At 37.6% G+C, this 21,166-nt stretch overlaps 2 protein-coding genes across 2 annotated transcripts in view; both read left to right on the forward strand.

Moving 5' to 3' along the window:
• The first annotated feature begins 411 nt into the window (after positions 1–411).
• Positions 412–6,671, forward strand: LOC113056095 (nuclear factor 7, ovary). Its single transcript, XM_026222583.1, has 11 exons — positions 412–1,400; positions 1,669–1,710; positions 1,874–1,995; positions 2,100–2,198; positions 3,630–3,761; positions 3,870–4,001; positions 4,225–4,353; positions 5,014–5,065; positions 5,191–5,217; positions 5,450–5,476; positions 5,608–6,671. Exons 1-11 carry the CDS (start codon positions 1,328–1,330, stop codon positions 6,138–6,140), a joined length of 1,368 nt encoding a protein of 455 aa, XP_026078368.1. The 5' UTR covers positions 412–1,327; the 3' UTR covers positions 6,141–6,671.
• Positions 6,672–8,308: 1,637 nt separating this feature from the next.
• Positions 8,309–21,166, forward strand: part of LOC113056097 (major facilitator superfamily domain-containing protein 8) — a 33,878-nt gene continuing 21,020 nt past the window's right edge. Inside the window, exons 1-2 of the mRNA XM_026222585.1 lie at positions 8,309–8,438; positions 19,486–19,533. Coding sequence (XP_026078370.1) covers positions 19,487–19,533 — 47 coding nt within the window. The 5' untranslated portion in view covers positions 8,309–8,438; position 19,486. The remainder of the gene's footprint in view (positions 8,439–19,485; positions 19,534–21,166) is intronic.

Here is a 21,166-nt window from a genome sequence, read left to right on the forward strand (position 1 = left end):
GTCCATGGGAATCCTTGCCCGCTTGTTATGATGTCTTTTTTATCATGATTTTCTTTAGACATAGATGTTTTATTTATTTTTTTGTTCAATGCTGCCACATTAACACAGCCATCAAAATTGTATTTATAAAACTTTATATAACTTTATAAGATAAGTATTGACATCAAGCAATTTAACAATATAATATAAGTTAAACACTTTTAACCCCCCCCCCCCAATTCTAGAAATTAAATTACATATAATGAAATTTAAATGTCAAATAAGTATAAATGTCTTCTCGTGGCTTTTTAGAAATTAAATGTTTGTGTATAAAACACATTGTGTGCAAGTTTAACTGTGTTTATTTAAATAAGTTGAAAGAGCTTATAATCGTTCTATGATTTTTTTTTTTTGTAGTTATGTTTTAATTCTATTTAAATTAAAATACTAAGTACAATTCTGCATCCTGCTTGCTACCTCAAATCAAATTCAGTTTAACTGAAGCAATAAAGTTTATTCATTCAAATCATTTTTTGGTTAACACGAAAAATTCAACTAAACATGGGGAACGTGGACAGTTTCAAGAGTCACAAGTTAAAAGTTGGAAAATGTCAATTACCACCAAAATAATTTCCAAATCTTTCCATCTCACCCTTATGGAATTTTACGGTGTGAAAACATTGTTAATAATGTTGTAGCTGTGTCTTCAGCAGCTGCAATAATCAACAATTCCCCTCAGAAAGGTCAAGCATCATTACATGTTTGGCTGTGATAATACCAATACTTGCTTGTGACCAAACACCAATTAGAAATGATTTATATGAACTGTCATCAAATGAATATCATGCAGGAACTTACTCTATTGGCTTTTCGGGAATTTAAAGTGAGCAAAATTGCTCCGTTCAGTGGATCAAATTATCATACTTTTATAATACTGAACTCTCTCACATGTGGATAGCATTCATTTTTGGATAGTTATACAACCCTTTTACAGTCATATAACCATCAAAAAAAAAAAAAAAAAAAAAACATGCAGAGGAATGATGCTAACAAAATGTGAGATCTTTGAGTATTATGCAAAAGGTTAATCTGATGAACAACTCCACATACAATCTGTTAGAGAGTGTTCAGTGAATCAGTAAATGCACATGTGGCATGATAGCTAATGCATGACAATGCAATGTGTGAGTGTATTCACTCTTCTTTTTTGGCATCATGCCATTTTGACTGCTCTCTGAATCATTGCCGGGAAAGACCATATCTCAGCACGTAGCTGCTCTCCACCTCATACAGTCATGACAGTAATAATCAGGTCCAAAGTTCAGAATGCAGGCAGCTTAAAATAGGGATGACAGAGCGCCAACGTTCAGTTTTGCCAGACACCCTCAGTGTTCACTTGCCTCCCCAACACTTCATCATGGGTAAGTCTCATTTGAGTGTCATGCATAGCTTTATTATGTCAATTATGTCTTATTTTGCATTCAATCTATTTATGAGTTCATGCATTCCTTGGGAATCAAGCCTATGATCAACAGGAATATTTTAATAATGATTATTATTATGCTTTTCATCATCATCCAGATTTAGTGATTTTTAGTCAAATATAATAACACTTAAGTTAATTTGCATTAAAAATAAAAATACATCCATCTAAAAAAAAAAACTTTTTTAAATATGTCTCTTGTATAGGTGAACAGACAAAGACTCTGAAGAGCATCCTGAAGGACAACAGTATGGCTCTTATACATGTTCTCTTTCTCTTTCCTAATATAACACAAGAAGAGCTGTCTGTAGTGCATGCTTGTGTTTCTGTTTAACTGTAACACATTACATTCATTTCAAACTGGAACCACAGTCATTCAAAAGTAATATTTCTTTTCCACTTTGCCCGCAGTGCTCCAGAAGCAGAGTAACTCTGTTGGGGCCGTGCGCTGGACAGTATCAGAGAAAGATATTCAGGTCCACAGTTCTGCCCCCACCTTCAAGAACAGTAGTGGATTTTCTACCCGTTCACAGGTATTACTAACTGACTCACAGATGTTAAAGTGGATCAATGTTCAGCCATGATCACAATAACTTGTACACCACACTCTTGGTAATTATTATGTGTTTGTTTCCAGCAAAGGCAACGTCAGCAAGGCCTGAAAGATCTCCGGAGCCTGGATGAGTGCATCAGATTCATAAACCACTGGAAGCAACAGGTGGCACAAGTCTGCAAGGTAGGCCATGGATTATTTACTATTTACTACCAGTATACTATAAAAAAAAACATATATATATATAAATATTTACGCATATATTTGACCCCGGACCACAAAACCAGTCTTAAGTGTCAAAAATTATCTAAAAACTGAATAAATAAGCTTTCCATTGATGTATGGTTTAATAGGATCGGACAATATTTGGCCGAGATACAACTATTTGAAAATAGAATATAATGTGAAGATGAAAATAATAATAATAGTACTTAGAAAATCGTCTTTAAAGTTGTCCAAATAAATTTTTAGCAATGCATATTACTAATCAAAAATTATGCTTTGATGTATTTACAGTAGGAAATTTACAAAATATCTTAATAGATCATGATCTTTGATTAATATCCTAATGATTTTTAGCATAAAAGAAAAATTTATAATTTTGACCCATTCAATGTATTTTTTTGCCTATTGCTAAAAATATACTTTCGCAACTTAAGACCAGGCTCGCACATGTAAATGTATTTATTTATATAAAGAGGAAAATGTGTTTCACAGCCTAAGTAGCAGTTTCTTGGGAAACTCCTCTCTCTCCTCGCGTGCAAACTCAGTGGCAATCAATGTCTTTTATTATCCATGCTATCATATGATTAGTGTTGCCACGTGAGAAATGTATGATGCTAGATGATAAATTTATGTTTGCCCAGGATAACCAATAACACACCTATATCAATAACATAGTAATTCTTCATGTGATATTCTGGGCCTTATCACACTATGTATGTGGTGAACAGTTTTCAAATAATATTTCAGTTATTTTTATTTCTTTTTATATAACAGCATAAAAGAAAGTAATTTTTTTAATGTCTGTAATATAACATTTATTTATTTTCAAATACATTATCAATTTGTCTACATTAATATGGCTGTTTCGAAGTTTCAGAGAGAAAGGCCTTGCAAGGGCATTGAATATGATGCCTGGAAATATTTAATAAACAGTTTGTCTCTGACATCAAAAACAAAAAATGCATCTGGAGATGGCAAAAGAAGAAAGAGTTTAAGGATACACAGATTTTAGGCCAATATTGATAATTCAGTGTTTGTAGTCATGGTATGGTCTATAAACAATAAACAGACAATATGAAAATAATATCTTTATTATTTAGTTTTAAATAAACAAATGATAAAACACTAACTAAAAATCCTTTTAAATGCTTTAAGTAAATTTAGGTATCCCACCTTTATAATTTACAGTATAGATATTCATTTAGAAATTTGCTAAAAATTACATTTAAAGTGTAATTTTATTTTCAGTGTATTTAAAGATGAAGTGAGCATTAGATGATGGGAAATGTAAAAATAGAGGAAGAGAGCATGCCAAATCAAATATCCAAAATCAACTGCTAATATCTAATATCGTCTAATAATCCATAAATGTGTGTCTGTGATTTACAGAACGAGGATGATCCTGGTGAAGGGTGCAGCAGACAAGCAGAGCGTCAGACAGACCCCAGAACTGAGCGCAGTCTTGAAGAGAGTCGAAAGCTTATTCTGCAGTGGGCCAGCGAGCTTCAAAGTGTAGACAAGGTGAAAATGACTATACGAAAAAAGACAAAAGTCTCAATCGTAGGGTTCTGTTCATCATATATGATGGCTTGCTCAAACTGAGCTTTCTTTGTTCCTGTGTCAACCCAGCTGTCTGAAAAGCATCCGTGGATAAAGGAGAGGACTGATCAAGAGGTGGACACGAAGGAGGATAAAGATCAGAGTGAGGCTGTACATGAGAGGATCACGCAGTGGGCCAAAGAGATTCAGAGTGTGTCAGAGGTGGGACAGCATGCATATCTATATTATCAGATCTCTTATCCATTTGTCACAAAAACATTAAGTTGTCCTAAGTCCAGTCATGGTTTTCTGCTTTTGTGGAATTAGTTTGTCTTGTAAAATGGCACTTTAATATTCCGTGCATTTACATTTAACTAGCCTAATGGATAAGATCATCAGAAGTGATGCAAAGTATGTTATATTTGTTCTTTCTGTCGAAATGCAGAGCTCTGGAGTGTTGGGAGATGAACTGGCACGGCTGTTACGTCTCCTGGGGCTGAAGAAGAAGAAGCTGGTTTCCCTCATGCCACTGCTGGAGTTCATCACTTGGAGTCTGCTGAAAGAAGACGGCAAGGTTAGATGGCTATGAATGCACTTCTGTCACTATTTGTGCTTGGGAAGTGGTGTCGTGTAATACTGGGAATGTTTTGGAAAGTGGTGCCATTTAAATGAGGAAATGGTGCTTATATGAATGAAAACCAGAGACTAATATTTTGTCAGTATTGCAAAACTTTATTTTATTAGGGGTACAAACAATATCGCTTGTTCACATATATACAATAGTTCCATTCCTGTGATAGAGGATGCAATATATTTTATATTTTCTTATCAGGGGCAAGTGTGAGGCTATAAAAATAAATTGCTTTAGAGATAGTGCTGATAAATACATGGATGAAAAAAAAAAAGAGGTTTCACTCAGGCTGTTTACGAGCAAAGAGCAATTGGGCAGCATTGGTTTACAGCAAGTTGACCATTTATTATAATCTTTGAGAGACTTTTATTATGTACTGTATGAACAGTGACAGAGAAACATTATATCTAATTGTTTGTTTAAAAGTGATAAAAAGAATTTCAGAATGATTTCAAAATCATAAGTTACTTCAAACAACAAAGTCTGTAAATACATCATACATCATGTAGTTTTAATCCTAATGTACAGTATAAGAGGGTGTTTCATAAGATACCTTTATTAAAATTGCTTGCTGCTAATTCATGTTTTTTATATTTATTTCAGGGCATGGTTCCTCATCTATGGCTTTCAGCTAAACAACGCACCTGGAAAGCTGGTGAGGGATCCAAAATCTAACCTTATGTGAATAAAGCTGAAAAGTACACTGAAAAGTATTAATACACAAAGTATATTAATACTGATTTTGTAAGGATTTTTTTTTTTTTTTTTTTTGTCAAACAGGCATGCCACGATACATCCCTAATTCAGGTAACTATTGCTTTTATAAAAACTATTACTTTTATTACTTTTATTTCTCCCATGGAGAACATTTGAGATATTAAAAAATGATAGCATTTCTATGACTTGCCAAAAGAGGAAAAAAATATTGAGAAAATGATTAAGTTTCTAAAGAAAGATGATTAAGTTGCTAAGCTAATCAGTTGATTATTAAAATGTGTTGTCTAAACAAAGTCTACAATATTTTTCTCTTATTTTTCAGTATGGAACTGGATTTTGAGTTCAAAAGGTAAGTTTATATAATATTTAAATATGACCCATACCCACGTCTCCTGAAAAAAAGAAATAACACCACACTCCAGCTTTAACAAAGTGTTAAATGCATTAGTCCTAATGCCTTCACATCTTTCTGTCAAATAGCTGATGTAACTCTTGATCCTATGACCAACCAACCTTGGCTGCAGCTCTCTGATGACCACAAGAAAGTCCAGGAGGGTCAAACAGAGGCCAATCTGCCTTTCAGCCCTCAGCGATTTGATAGCTTGCCCTGTGTCCTAGGCTGGGAGGGCTACATGATGGGCCGTCATTACTGGGAAGTGGAATTTGCAAACAATGGTTATTGGAAAGTTGGAGTGACAACCGCTTCATCAAAAAGGCATGGCCGCTTTCCAATGAATCCCTCTACTGGTTACTGGGTCCTGTGGCGCAGCACACGACAGTTTTTCGCATGCACCAATCCCGAAACAACACTCCCACTGCTGCTGGTGCCCCGAAAGATGGGAATATACATCGATTACGAGGAGGGACAGATTTCGTTCTACAATGCAGAGAACAAATCACACATCTACACCTTCACTGGACATTTTCGTGAGAAGCTGTACCCTTTCTTTGCCCTGCTGGATGGCAGGGGAGTTATAAGCATATGGTCTCCTAAAGAGCAGAGCCACTTCTAACAGCAGAGTAGATTTAAAAGATCATCTTTCATTTTGCGCTTCTGTTTGAACATTTATACCTTAACAACTGATTCTTTGGATCCCAGTCAAAAGCTACTTCTTATCGTGACCTTTCCATTCAGACGAATCAACACCTTTGTGGGCTGGAACCACTTAATGAGAGCTATTAAAAGTGATTCCCATTAGTCCCTCAAAATGATTGCTACACTAATGTCTCTCTTTATTCATTTATATAATTTATCTATGCATATTTTATGTGGCTCAGTGATTATTATAATGTATCTAAGCTTGTCTACTTTCATGTATGCAAGTAACAGTATGTGTTTTGACACAAATTATTTCTCCGAGTGTTGTCTGTTAATCCTGTAACCATTAATAAGATGACTACAACAAGATATTTATTAGGCTATATCAGTGTTTATGTGTGGGTAATGTCTATGCACTTGTTAATCGTTTTATTTTTATGGAAGCTCTGAATGATTATACATATATAATAATAAAACATAAAATACAGGTCACAATATGTCTTATTGAACTGCCCTACTGTACTGAGAACACACCTGTAATTTAAGTCTAACTGAACATAGTATTTATTCGACAGTACAGCTTTTATTAAAAAGTAGTCTTTCTTAAAATAATTGTATGTGGACCTGTCATCAGAAAAATGGGGCCAGAAGAGGATCTTAAGCAAGCCTCCTTTATATATATATGTATGCTTGTATGTATGTATGCAGGGTATGTCGTGAATATGTATATACACATATACATAGCTGTGAGGAATCTGTTTATGAAGTGAAGTGACATACTGTCAAGTACGGTGACCCATACTCAGAATTCGTGCTCTGCATTTAACCCATCCAAAGTGCAAACACACAGAGCAGTGAACACACACACACAAACACACTGTGAACACACACCCAGAGCAGTGGGCAGCCATTTATGCATTAACAGCACCCAGGGAGGCAGGGAGGGGGGATCGGTGCCTTGCTCAAGGGCAACTAAGTCATGGTTTTGTCTGCTCGAGACTCGAACCAACAACCTTAGGGTTAGGAGTCAAACTCTCTAACCACAAGGCCATGACTTCCCTAAAGGGCAGGGAAGGAACCATAGTCAGCACGGCAATTTTTATTTAAATATAGCCATGTATAATCATTTTTGCTATAAATCACTGGCAAATTCTCATGAACCTTTAAAAAGCAATGCAAAAGCAGAATGTAAATTGAACCCTTTAAACGACTGGTCAAAGACTAGCGTATGTTCATATAGGCAAGGGCGTCGGACTGGGGGTAAAACCAGTACTGATTACCAGGGACCCAAAGGAAGAAAGGGCCCTTGAAAAGCCTGGAATATATATTTTTAAGGGGAGGGGGGCCCATTAGAACTGCCTATGCATAGGGCCCGGGATCTTGTGCAGTGCCCCTGCATATAGGCTAGTGAAAAACAAGTGAACAACTTAAAACCGTTTCGGTGTGAATGGTCACTTGTTCACAGGACTCAAAATGTAGTCTTTTGTTTCAGTTCTTTGTAGTTGACTGCCCGCTTCATTTGGTACAGTTGTGTCTGTGTTCTTGTTTGTTTTGCTGACTGAGTAACCGCTTAAAATGATTCAGCATAGGTGGAGGGTGAACCAACTCCAGGGTAAGTCTGTTAGACTAATATTAGTGTAATATCTGTATACGTTTATTTGTGTTCACTCAGAATAACAACAAAAATGTTGTGTTTCTGTAAAATAATAAAAGCAAAGATGCGTTTTCTGCTGTCTCGGTCATGTGATCTTGAGCTACAAACTTCAAAACTCTATGTATGAAAAATAAATCTAAGGAGAGTGAAATGTCTACATTCAAATGAAAAAAAAAAAAATTTAATAAAAAATAAAATAAAATAAAAAACGTCTGAGTTAGCATGGATGACATCATTTAATGTGTGCGAAGTGCAGTGTGCGTTTAAGATGGCTTTCAGCTCAATAAAATAAAAAATAAAATAATTAAATTTTGAATTTATTTAACTAAAGTAGGCATGTTGTGATCTGTACTGTATTTTTAAACATATTTATTTTTTGCTATGACAAATCCCGGCCAAAAAAAACAAACAAAAAAAAAACAACGACAACAAAAAATACAACACAGGAGTGGGAGGGAGTCATTCTTCCGGGGTTGAAACGGGAAGGGACGGGATTTTTTTTTTTTTTTTTTTTTGGACTGGGACGGGAGAGATTTGAAAATCTATTCCCGTGTCATCCTCTGCTCCAGACCAAGACGACATCAGTCAGCTTCAGCTTTAAATATTTGCATCAGATCAGTAAGTAATTGTCATTTCTGTTTTTCCTATGTGTTTCCTAGTGTTTACATTTTATGAAAGTGTTAATCCTTAAATTTAAATGTTCTCACGTAAAAAAAAAAAAAAAAAAAAAAAAAAAACTATATATCGAAACTATAATATACAGCTAAATGTTTTGTTTGTTTAATGCTCGTTTTGAGATGAAACATGATATTCGTTTGCTTACTTAAATTCCTACAATAACATTCTAAATAAACATTCTGAGACGATATCATTTAAGTTGCATTGTCTGGGGATTTTTACATTTTTCAGTCTCCAATTTCTGTTCAGTATTTCAATGTTTAAATTTGTGTGTGTATATATATATATATATATATATAAATTTAAACATTCAAAACATGCACTCTCAGAAAATAAAGTACATAACTGTAACTTTAGGGATACAATGGCTTGTCACTGGGGCTTTACCCTCAGTTTTTGTACCCTTGGCACAGGCTTGGGAATATATATGTACCTTTATTGACCCTCAAAAAGGTACATACATGTATCTTGAGGTCCAATAATAAGCCCTAAGGGGTACGTTAGTGTAGATTGTACCTTGGGGGACAGAAATGGACTCCTACAGTACCCCTATAGTACCCCTATTTTGACAGTGTGATATGTGTACTTTGAGCCCGTCAGTCAACATTAACTTGCCGTCCACAGGCTGAATAACACTAGGACATTATATCTCTGCCAAACAATACTATAAAGACATTTAGCTTTCTTGAGTTTATTATAAAATAGCACTATGACCCAGAATTTTGCCCCACCTAAATTCAGGAGCCGCTACTGAATTTGTGTTTAACGTAATCAGTTCAATAAAAACATTTGTGAGCTACAAATGATTTCATTATTTTATTTTTCCACTGTTATTCAAACAGCGAATAAATTATAAAAGGCAACATTTACATATATAAAGAACATTTACATCATAATATTATCACTGAATATAATTTAGTGAAGACATCGTAGCTGTCAGTCAGGACCACTCAGTCAGTTCCCTTACAAGGTAGCCGTGTATTTTGTTGCAATTATTATAATACTTGACCTATAAAAACACATTGTATTTTTTCTTGATTCTTGTTTGCAATATAATGATGAAGAGAAGGTAGTTTTGTGATGCATGCCCACGGTCATAGAATATGAGAGGGATGTGTCTCCCATAATTTTTATAACATATAAATTTTGAGGGGATGTGAACAGTACGGAGCACTAAACACTATCATTTGTGTGTGTGGTTTGGCCCCCATGCTGATGCTCTTCTTAAGCAGTGTTAAAAACATAACTATATGATGACATAATTTCAGGCTTATGCTCTGATTAAAAGGGTGATGTATTCAAGCAGGTGTAGTTGTGTTGGCCTATTTTGATAACAGATGCATTTTAGGGTAGGCCCATCTGATTTTCTCTGGGCCCACCCACATTGTGTTTCCTGGCTACACTATTGATTCTTATACGCCTGGTCGTGCATCTGATTGCACAATGACCAGTCAAAAGCGAACAGCAAACATGCATCCCTTCTATGTGTGAATTGCCATAAAGCGCATTCTTAATCTGCACATTGGGGTCTTGGAAAACGTGTGTTGGAAATGTGCAGATTGCATCTTAATGCACATCGTTGTTGTGAGATTTGTTTATTATAAAAAAAACGCACATTCTTGACGTGTGCTTTGGAGTCACAGAAAACTTTTTTAAAGTGTGTTTATCATAACAAAAATGGGCGTCAGATGTAGACTGATTGGCGATTAAACATTACAAACATGCTGCTACAATAAAACCAATAACATTAAAATACATTTAAAACAATGTATTCCTATAATCCTTCTGCAGTAACTTAAGCAGCGCGCCAGATCTTTGTCAAGAATGTGGTGACACCAGCAGCGTGGACAATCGCCTCGACTTAATGTAAAAATAAAATATCTTTTACGTTTTTTAAGACAGATGTACTTTAGTTCTAAGCGGCCATGCATTATTATTATTTTTAACTACATAATTTTCTCGTGATGTCGACATAAGTTATTTTCTCATTATAACGACTTAATTTTCTCATTATCTCGACATAACCAGTTGTTTTCTTGTTATAACGACTTTATGTCGAGAACACAAGAAAATTATGTACTTTGTTACTAACATAACCTCGGTTCCCTTAGATACGGAACAAGTACTGCATTGTAAACTGTTAGGCTAATACACTACGGGGAAAAGTCCTGTCACAGTGTCTGGGTTGTGTTCCCTGGGTATCCACTAGATGTCCTCTTTTCCCATGGTGTCTGTCACTTCATTAACCACATTCCTCACGTCTCTGCCTAAATCATTGCACCCAGCTGTCACTGGTTATTAATCATTGCACTCAGTCATTTCCCCATTAGCGTTTGTCTCTCCCTGTGTATTTAACCCGGTCTGTCTTAGTATGTGTCACGGAGTCCTTGTTAATTCATGTCCGTCAGTCATCGTGCCCTAGCCTTGTGTCCTTGTCTAATTCATGTTTTGTTTATTCTTGATTTGGTTTTGTTTGGTATCGACCCCTGCCTGGACTGTTTATTCTCTTTGGATTGCCCCTTAAATAAAGACGTAACCACAATTGAATCTCTCACCGTGTATCCTTGTATCACCGGTCGTGACAGCATCGTAAGCTGTTTAGGCTAAGATGCTACAGGGACAATACAATCATGCCGTGCTATCAGGAAGGATGACCGGGTAGTAGCCCAGAGCACTGAGAAGGGCTTGTAACGAATATGTAAAGTATACCAGACCAGGGGAGGGAGTTTCAGCAGTCATCTTACTGACCTCCTACAGTTCTGGCGCCAAGGTGCCTGAGAATATGTAGGGGATTTAAGCTAACACCAAGGACCCAGACACAGTTGATCCCAGGCTGGACAACAAGCAAAAACGAACCATGACGGTGGGATTATGCTGACAAGACCTGCGTTTGTAGCGCAGGAATATCCACGTTGTAGAACCTGACAAACGTGTACGGCGAGGCCCAGCCGGCCAACTCACAGACACACTAGTAGACCACGCAAACGAGGAGGCCATGCTTCTTGTGGAGTGTGCCTTAACTCCTATCGGACATTGGAGCCCAGAGGACGAGTAGGCGAGAGCTATCACATCCACTATCAATCTGGATAGCCTAGGCTTCGAGACCGAAAGACCTTTGGTGTGGCCTCCGAAGCACACAAAGAGCTGTTCCGACTGTCGAAATTAGGCGGAACGGTCAATGTAGGCTCTTAAGGCCCTGACAGGGCAGAGTAAGTTAAACTCCTGATCATCCTGAGAAGGAGGAAGTGCAGAGAGAACAACAATCTGGTCTCTGTATGGAGTGGAGAGAACCTTCAGGACATACCTGTGCCTTGGAGTCGCCAGGCCTGAATTCAAGACAAGAAGGGCTCATAGAGAGTGCCTGTAAGTCTACCAACTCACTTAACTGATGCTAGCTCCACTAGCAGAGCTGTTCAGTGACAGAGAACGTAAGTCTGCAGTCTGAACAGTTTGAAGGGTGGCTCTCTGAGGCCCCTAAGAACCGTAAATAGGTCCCATGTGGGGATTGTGAAGGGGCAAGGAGGGTTCAGCCTTCTGGACTACTTCAGAAACCAAACAACCAAGTTGTTCTTACCCACGGACTGCCCAGCTATAGGAGCATAAGAGGCTGCGATAGCCACAACATAGACTTTAAGGCTAGAGGGAGTAAGACCCCTATCCATTAAGTATTGGAGGAAGGACAATGTCTGAGATATGTCACCATTGAACGGGTCTTCACCCTGGGCTGTGTACCAGAAGGTGAAAACTTACCATTTAAGGCTATAGAGGTGCCTTGTTGATGGAGCCCTAGCCTGTAATATGGTATTCATGATGCTCTCTGGGATGTCTACAAACTCCCATATAGAGGCCATATATGGAGAGCTCACAGCTCACGTCTGGGGTGCCGTATCATTCCGTTCACTTGAGAGAGGAGGTCCCATCTCAAGGGGATTGGCCATGGCTCCGCTAGTGACAGCTGCAACAGGTCCATGGTTGGCTCCTCCACAGAGGGGCTACTAGGTGGACCTTGTGGGTATCCTCCCTGATTCGTCTGATGACCTGGGGGATCAGATCTATCAAGGGAAAAGCATAAAGGAGGAGCCTGGGCCAGTCGTGGGCCACAGCATGCTTGACTTAAGTACTTAAGTATTTTACTCGTACTGAATGTTGGCTCAAAGATGCACTAGTCCTCAACACAAAGAGATATTGTAGGTCAATGAAAAACAAGAAAGTTTATTTTTGAGGTTTTACCTCCTAATATTGAAAATAAATCAAACACCTCAATATTTCGACATGGCAGAACAAAACACAGATCAAACAAGTCTGTCCAAGTCAAACTCAAGTGTTCAAAAAAAGGCATGAGTAAAACATTTTCACAAAAGGTATTTTCAGTAAAATGGACAAAAAATTCAAATCAGAGTTAACTTTGATATAATGTACCTCTCGGTCTCAGAGAGGGGCAATATTTTCATTCAACTTTAACAATAGCTGGTTTTCAAAGTTCTTGGAATTTATTCTAGCTCTTTTTGGACTTTAAATGAGGCCAGCAGTGCTAAAGAGTCCCTCACAAGCAGCAGATGCAGGTAGGGGAGTGTTGAGCCTTAATGACAACTTCTATAGAGGTGGGAAGGAAAACCATGTCATCAACAGCACACATCAAATAGCCATTAAGCACTGCTGGTCCTTGTTGTGCCTGGCATGACTTCAATGGCTTGAAGAAATCCTCTTCCTCTGAAGAAGTGGCATCACTTGTAAGCTGAGAGGTCTCCTCCATATTTCCCTTTATGAAGTCAAGACCTACAATATAATACACATTTAGTAATGTTTCTTCAACAATTTAATTCAAAAGCATTTTTAGTTCTTTTAAAAATATAAAGCTCATGTGTACTTATCCAGTTTCAAATATTGTCTCAGCATTCCACAGCTCAAAAAAAAAAAAAAAAAAAAAAAAACACACATTACTGATAAAAGTAAATAGAATATTCCCAAATGTCCCAAAAATTATATGCAATACTAGAACACCCATTATTTCATCTAAATGTTTGTTAGTTCCAAAATCAGTTTGCAAACAAATCTGCACTAATTAGCATATCACTGCATTTCATTTAGTTTTATATGCCTGTCAACAAACCAAGTTTGAGGATGGCAGCATCAGTTGTCCAATAGGTTTTAAACTTTGGAAGCAGGATTGCAGCCACTATCAGCTCAGGATCATTGAGAATGTCACCAAAGTACTTGTTCACACCTGCAAGGATTGCATCTACCAGTCTCTTGCACGGTTTCATGAATATCTTGGCTCATTTAGTTTGGAAACCATGATGTTGAGAGTTGGAACAAGCCATCCCCTGGTTTCTCCTTGCAAGATATTAATCACTTTGGCAACAGGGGCCATGGTGGTGACATATTCCCCAATAAAGACTTTTTCTGCAAGAGTGAACCTATAAAAGAAAAACCTTGTTTAAGACTATTTAAAGTATCTGAATACTGCAAAATATAGATGCTACTCAATCATTATAGACATCATAGGATAATAGAACATTTTGCACTGATATGAAGTGATTTGTTGCTACCCCTCCTGTATCCCATTTTTGAATTAATATTAAGAAAATATCCATTATTTCATCTGACAATTCAGGATGCCTTGATGGCATACAAATATTCACTTTTGCTGGTGGAAAAAGGCATAAAGTCTCTGAAAGAAACTATCTGAAAGAAAAGTCATTACATTATAACAGTACTCACATGGGGATAAACTGCAAACTACAAATTCTCTTCCATCATCTCTACAGCTTTGTTGGACTGGCCACTCTTGTTCCAAAAGGCCCAACATTTGGAGAACGATGATCTTGATAACCTTTTGTATGTTTCATCCATTTAAGCAGTGTCAACATCCATGGTGGAAACCAGGTTCAGAAGATGGCAATCACAACGTTGGTTCTTGGGCAAATGAAATTCAAGATCATCCATGGCTAGAATTTCAGTAACCTCAATATATTCAATCTCCTCACATTTCTCCTCATCTTGAGTGTCAGATTCATCCTCGTCTTCCATGTTCTCACCTCCATAGAAATGAAATGCTTTCAAAAAACTTTATCCATTTTCTGTTGTTATACAGACAACTTTCTCATGGATCTCAAATTCAGAGTGTATTTCATGTATCGTAGCAGAAAGTACATCAAACATGTGAGACCCCTTTAACTGTCGACAGGCAAGTGCTGCAGAGCATCAGTGTAGATTGTCTGGGTCAATCCAGTGCGCCGTCATACCTATAAAGCTGCGACATCTTGAACTCCAGCAATCGGTGGTTGTACAGATGTATTCTCATGGCTTCTGTTCAACTTTTCTTCATTTCTCCTGCAGCTTTCTCCTGCATTTAACCCCATCTTGGAACAGATGGTTGATCATGACCATTCAGTAGAGTCAGGCTGCAAGTCACGAATCAGGCCCTTAAATTCATCTTTTTCAACCATGTTGAAAGGTTGGAGACCGCATACAATGAATCTCAGTACAGCTTTATCAACGGTTGCTTGAGAAATTAACTTGGTCTCTCCAATGTTGAGTTGTTTTGTCAGGGGCTCCATAGTTATGCTTATATTCTCTTCTGAGAGGTCAAGGTCAATTCTGAGTTGTTATTCAAGTGGTTTGGATGTTTTCTCTAATAAAAATGAAACCGAGGTGCAGTGTTATATTTCAACTTAGTAAAATACATATAAATTAAATGATAAATAATCACAAATTCACAGCTAAATACACCTGATGCACAATTTATATTTGGTTAGCAGACTTCCCATATAGGTCATTAGATTTCAGTGACTACATTCATTCGCAATGCACAAAAAATTTGTTGCAGTGTTTTTGTTTAACTATTTGAGTAACTGTATTAATTTTTGGTATTGCTAACAAACTGCAATGCTTACAATACCACTGTAAAGTCAAACATGGTCTATATATATTAATTTGGCTAAATCTACATAAAATTGGCACTAAATAGGCTCTTACCTCAATGTGTTTCCTCAAATTTGATGATGAACTCTTAAAAGCACTTATTTTCATGGCTCGTGGCAAACAAAGTAGACACTGCATTATGTAAGAGTCATTATGTACACCGGTAAATGAAAACATTTCTTTCAAATAAGGCCAGGGTTGGTTATCATAAGTGCTGGCACTGCATTATGTGCTGGCTTTGGATTCATCAGTAGCTGCAGCCATTGCTAATTTACTTGAAACACCTGTCGTTTGGCAGGCTGCTAATTCACATTCACAACGGAGTAGAACATATAGGCAAATAACATCCAGTACCTTCAATAACCTGCAGATGGCGATATCGCCTCTTATGCTGTGTTCACACCAAATGCGAATAGAGCGTCAAATTCGCGTCTACCGCGTCTAGTTTGCTGCTTGAACATTTTGAATGCATTCGCGGGTCTAGAGCGAAATAGACGTGCATAGAAAGCAAAAGTTTGAAGCGAAATTGACGCGCGTCTGAGGCAAAATCCGCTTCTTGTGGAAGGGGTGAGTACTAGCGGTTGTCTGTTTGCAAGATGGCTGATGTTGATCGAGCACTCGGGCCTTTTCCACTTTTTCCTGCACACGTTCTCTGAATAAACACTTTATCTTGTTAGCGAAAAGTAGCTGTAGGCTATATAAGGGGGAAATAGTTGTAAAAAAACAGCGGTAAACGTGTACGTGACTCAAAAGTTAAATATGTATTTACAACACACTCTTCCAAGTGAGGTCCTTTTTATTCCTGAAATATGAACTTGTGTGTGATACTTGTGTCATAAAGCTCCGGTTGACTGCTCACTGACAACATCAGTTGTTCCTCCGTGTTGAATGAGTGACGCCAAAGTTTAAATTTTCCAACTTGGGCGGCAAACGTGAATTTGCGTCAAACACATAAATGCACATAAGAACAATTCGCGTGTAACACGCCTATCGTGCCAGACGCTCAATTTGCGTCATTCGCGTCTTCCTCGCTGCGCTAAACGTCTCAAGGTGCGGTCACACTAGCCTTTGAACGTGCAAAATTATTTCGGACGCCGCTGCGAATATGGGCGGGAGCAAGATATAACGGTTTCCCCTCAGTTATCACAACATGGATTTATCTGTGCTTGTACTGTGTCTTTTGCGACGGCGTCGAAAGCGTCTTATTATATAGTACTCTCCGTCTCTCTCTCTCTATAAATACACACTTAACAATAAAAAAATTATAGAACGTGTCCTCATTTAAATGTACCATCTGTTCCTGTTCCTGTTCCTGTGAACCATGCAGCTTCTTTTTTTATTATCTTTTAAATATGTATTATATAAAATAGGATGCTGCTAAAATTAGCACTTCCTTCATTTTTTTATTTCTGTACAGAGAGGTCACGCAGTATTGATCATCTACTGGACACAAGACTTCACATGATGCAAATTCGCAGGTCAGAGTTCACCAAACTTGAACTTTCGAACGCAGCGAAATGCGAAAATTTTCGCATGAGCCTGCGTTTCCGGTCTGACGCATTCGCATGCGTATGAATGGAAGTCAATGGAACGAAAAGTGCAGCCCCTTCATTCTCGCCACGAGGCCTCCAGACGCGCGTAAACGCGCCTTTGCATTGACTTAACATTGAAATCATTCGCGCCAGATGCTCTATTCGCGTTTGGTGTGAACACAGCATGACACAAATGAAATAAGCCACGACAAATAAAGTTGACTTGACGTCCACAAACACAATGTAGCGAGTAACAGTAAGTGTCAGTTCAAATGTAGTGGAGTAAAGAGTACAAGTATCAATCAAAAATGTAGTTGAGTAGAAAGTAAAAGTTGCTTATATTTTTGATACTCAGTACAAAAATATTTAAGTACAGTAACAAAGTACATTTACTCAAGTACTTTACACCTCTGTGCAAGAATATGGCTCTCATATGGGTTGAGTCAATAATTGTCCCCAGGAACGTGATATGATGGCTTGGGGACAAAGAACTCTTGGAAAAACTGATCCTGAGCCCCAAACAGTCTAGGTGGTTGAAGAGGAGGGATCTGTGAGCCACCAGCTCTGCCTATGACTGTGCCAAAATGAGCCAGTAATCGAGGTAATTCAGCATGCGAACTCCCATTTGTCTCAGAGGGGAGAAAGCCACATCTATGCACTTCGTGCAGGGAGCCAGGGACAGCCCGAACGGATGGACCGTGTATTGATAAGCCACTCCCTTGAAAGCAAATCTCAGTGATGGGGGGCTATCTGGATGTGTAAGTAAAGCATCTTTCAAATCCAGGGAAAATAACCTCATATTTGCACGAGAATCTGCTTGATAGTGATCATTCTGAATGTAAGCTTCATCGGGGCAAGGTTCAGATGTCTTAAATCGAGGATCTGTCTGAGACCACCATCCTTTTTGGGGATGATGAAGTACCGGCTGTAGAAGCCTGACTCGCTCTGTGCTGGGGGGACCACTTCTATGGCCCTTTTCACCAGCATTGATTTAACCTCTGAGTGAAGGACATGCGCATCCTTTTTGTGCAGCGGTGAAGCACCCGTGAACCCATCCATAGCGGGACCGATGAGACCAGCAGGGGAGACAGGCGAGTCGAGGAAAACAGTTTTATCTGCAATCTTGATCTTTGTCATATTCAGCCAGAGGTGGCTTTCCAATACCACAAAGCTGGCCAACGAACATCCGATAGCCTGGGTAGTGCCCTTAGTAGTGCGCAGGGCAACTCCTTAAATGTGGCCAAGCTGTGCCCCGCTTCATCTAGGTGGGCACAGGTGGGCAGCCACAGCTTCATCCACTGGAGGGATCTTCCCATTTTTTCGATTTGCTAAATCCTGCGCACAATTTACTAATTAATTCTCTCGATTTATAAATTATGTACGCGATTTAACAAATCGAGGGAATTAATTAGTAAGTCGTGTGGACAATTTATAAATTCAGGGCGTGAAATAGTAAATTGTGCGCACGATTTAGCCTACTTTTTTGACTGCAAGCCATGTGCGGGGCTCCGTAGATGAGAAGGAAAACGCATGCACAGTATTTTTAGCACTGCGTGTGTTCGGTTTTAAAGAGACAGGAGCCTATAAACACACTGCCTGTCATTAATGTTAATCAAAGAACAAAAGAAAATCATTCACTGACCTTGACTGAATGTATTTAATAACTTTTAATTAATATATATTTTATTTATGAAAAGAAAACTATGCAGAATGTTTTTACAATTTTAATTACAGTTTCTGTATATGACATTTGGTTCAGTTGTATATATTTATGCTATTAATGCATGCCTTGTTTGTTCCTATTTTATTATTTACTGTTTCCTACATTTTTAACACAGTTATATTTTTAATTTATATTAATGTAGTTCTTTTTGCTGCAAAATTCTGAATGCTGCTGATATTTTCTCAGGCTATTCAGCTGCAATACAATGCTTTGTAAAAAGACACAGAATAAATGTTTGATTAACTTTTATATTAGATTTTTTATCTTATTGGAATTGAAAATAGAAATCGATTGGAATCGCAATCGATAAGCAGAATTGGAATGAGAATCAATAAAATTTAAATGATACCAAACCCTATATATGAATACTTTGGCTTGCCATATGTGTATGATTCAGGTGTGTGCGTGCACTGAGGCGATCTATGACAGTGCATTGAGATATCTTTCATACCATCTTGCACTTGAATTGATTAAAATCACTTAATGCTAAACTGACAAGCCTTAAAACCCATGAGAATGATAAAACTTCTTGAGGAAGCATCTCTGGCCTGATCGCTCAGATAGTTTTAGAGGGACTGAGATGACAGTATGGAGGCTTACAGTGAGCCCACTTGTAAATAGTCTAGAACTCCCCCTGTGCCGCAATAAACACTTTTCAATTAATTTTCACTATATTCGTGACGGCAATAATAGATTTCATTTTGCAGGTCATTTTTTTCCAGTTTCAACTTATATTATCCATCTTTGTGAATATGTTGATTGCATATTTGCTGTTCTTGTTGACACTAATAAATCCCATTGTGTCCAGAATGCAGCTCACGGACTGGAAGGAAACAACACCAATGTTCATGAAAAGGTTTGTGATATTACGTTAATTTTCGTTTGTTACGCTTGATGGTGCACAGAAAATATGTAATGCCAACACCACAACAATTATTATTACTATTGTAAAACCCTAGTAAATTTATATAAAATCTAAATCATTTGGTCTTGGAAGCCTTCACAATCTTTTCAAAATCCAAATCCATTTTTTTATTACACCGGCATGGGCCGGTCTGACATTTTGACGGTATGATGACCTTAAGCAAAAATATCACGGTATCATGGTATTGTCATTACAGCTCTAAAATGTGTTATTTTAAAATGACCGGGTTAAAATAAAAAAAAATAATAAAAATAAATATATGAACACAATATATTTTGTTTTTGAGCAACACAGAGAATATTAGTAACAGTAGAATGTGTTTTTTTTTCTTTAATTTGTTTCCTAATAATAAGAAAAATAAAAACTAACATCGTTATTTAACCTAAATCTGTAACTAATTAGTTATTTAATTTTAGTTATATAATTCATATACATATAATTTTTTTTAATTTATATAATTTCATATACATAATTTGATTTAATAATAACTGAATTTGAAGCAAAACAGAATGTTCTGATGACTAGCTTGAGAAATTATACAGGTGCTGGTCATATAATTAGAATGTCATCAAAAAGTTCTAATTCCATTCAAAAAGTGAAAATTTTATATTATATTCATTCATTACACACAGACTGATATATATCCAATTTTTTTTACGATTTTGATGATTATAACTGACAACTAAGGAAAATCCCAAATTCAGTATCTCAGATAATTAGAATATTGTGAAAAGGTTCAATATTGAAGACACCTGGTGCCACACTCTAATCAGCTAATTAACTCAAAACACCTGCAAAGCCTTTAAATGGTCTCTCAGTCTAATTCTGTAGGCTATACAATCATGGGGATGACTGTTGACTTGACAGTTGTCCAAAAGATGACCATTGACACCTTGGACAAGGAGGGCAAGACACAAAAGGTCATTGTAAAAGACGCTGGCTGTTCACAGAGCTCTGTGTCCAAGCACATTAATAGAGAGGTGAAGGGAAGGAAAAGATGTGGTTGAAAAAAGTGTACAAGAAGCAATAGGGATAACCGCACCCTGGAGAAGATTGTGAAACAAAACTCATTAAAAAATGTGGGAAAAATTCACATAGAATGGTCTGCAGCTGGAGATGCTTCAAGAACCACTACACACAGAAATATGCAGAAAATGGGTTTCAGCTGTCGCATTCCTTAGATAGCGTCAGAAGCGTCTAAAACCAAAAAGGACTGGAATGCTGCTGAGTGGTCCAAAGATATGTTCTCTGATGAAAGTAAATTTTGCATTTCCTTTGGAAATCAGGGTCCCAGAGTCTGGATAAAGAGAGGAGAGGCACACAATCCACGTAGCTTGAGGTCCAGTGTAAAGTTTCCACAGTCAGTGATGGTTTGGGGTGCCATGTCATCTACTGGTGTTGGTCAACTGTGTTTTCTGAGGTCCTAGGTCAACACAGCCATATACCAGGAAGTTTTAGAGCACCTTATGCTTCCTGCTGCTGACCAACTTTATGGAGATGCAGATTTCATTTTCCAACAGGTCTTGGCACCTGCACACAGTGCCAAAGCTACCAGTAAATGGTT

The sequence above is a fragment of the Carassius auratus genome, chromosome 37, assembly GCF_003368295.1.
Source record: "Carassius auratus strain Wakin chromosome 37, ASM336829v1, whole genome shotgun sequence".
In the NCBI taxonomy this organism is placed as follows: domain Eukaryota; kingdom Metazoa; phylum Chordata; class Actinopteri; order Cypriniformes; family Cyprinidae; genus Carassius; species Carassius auratus.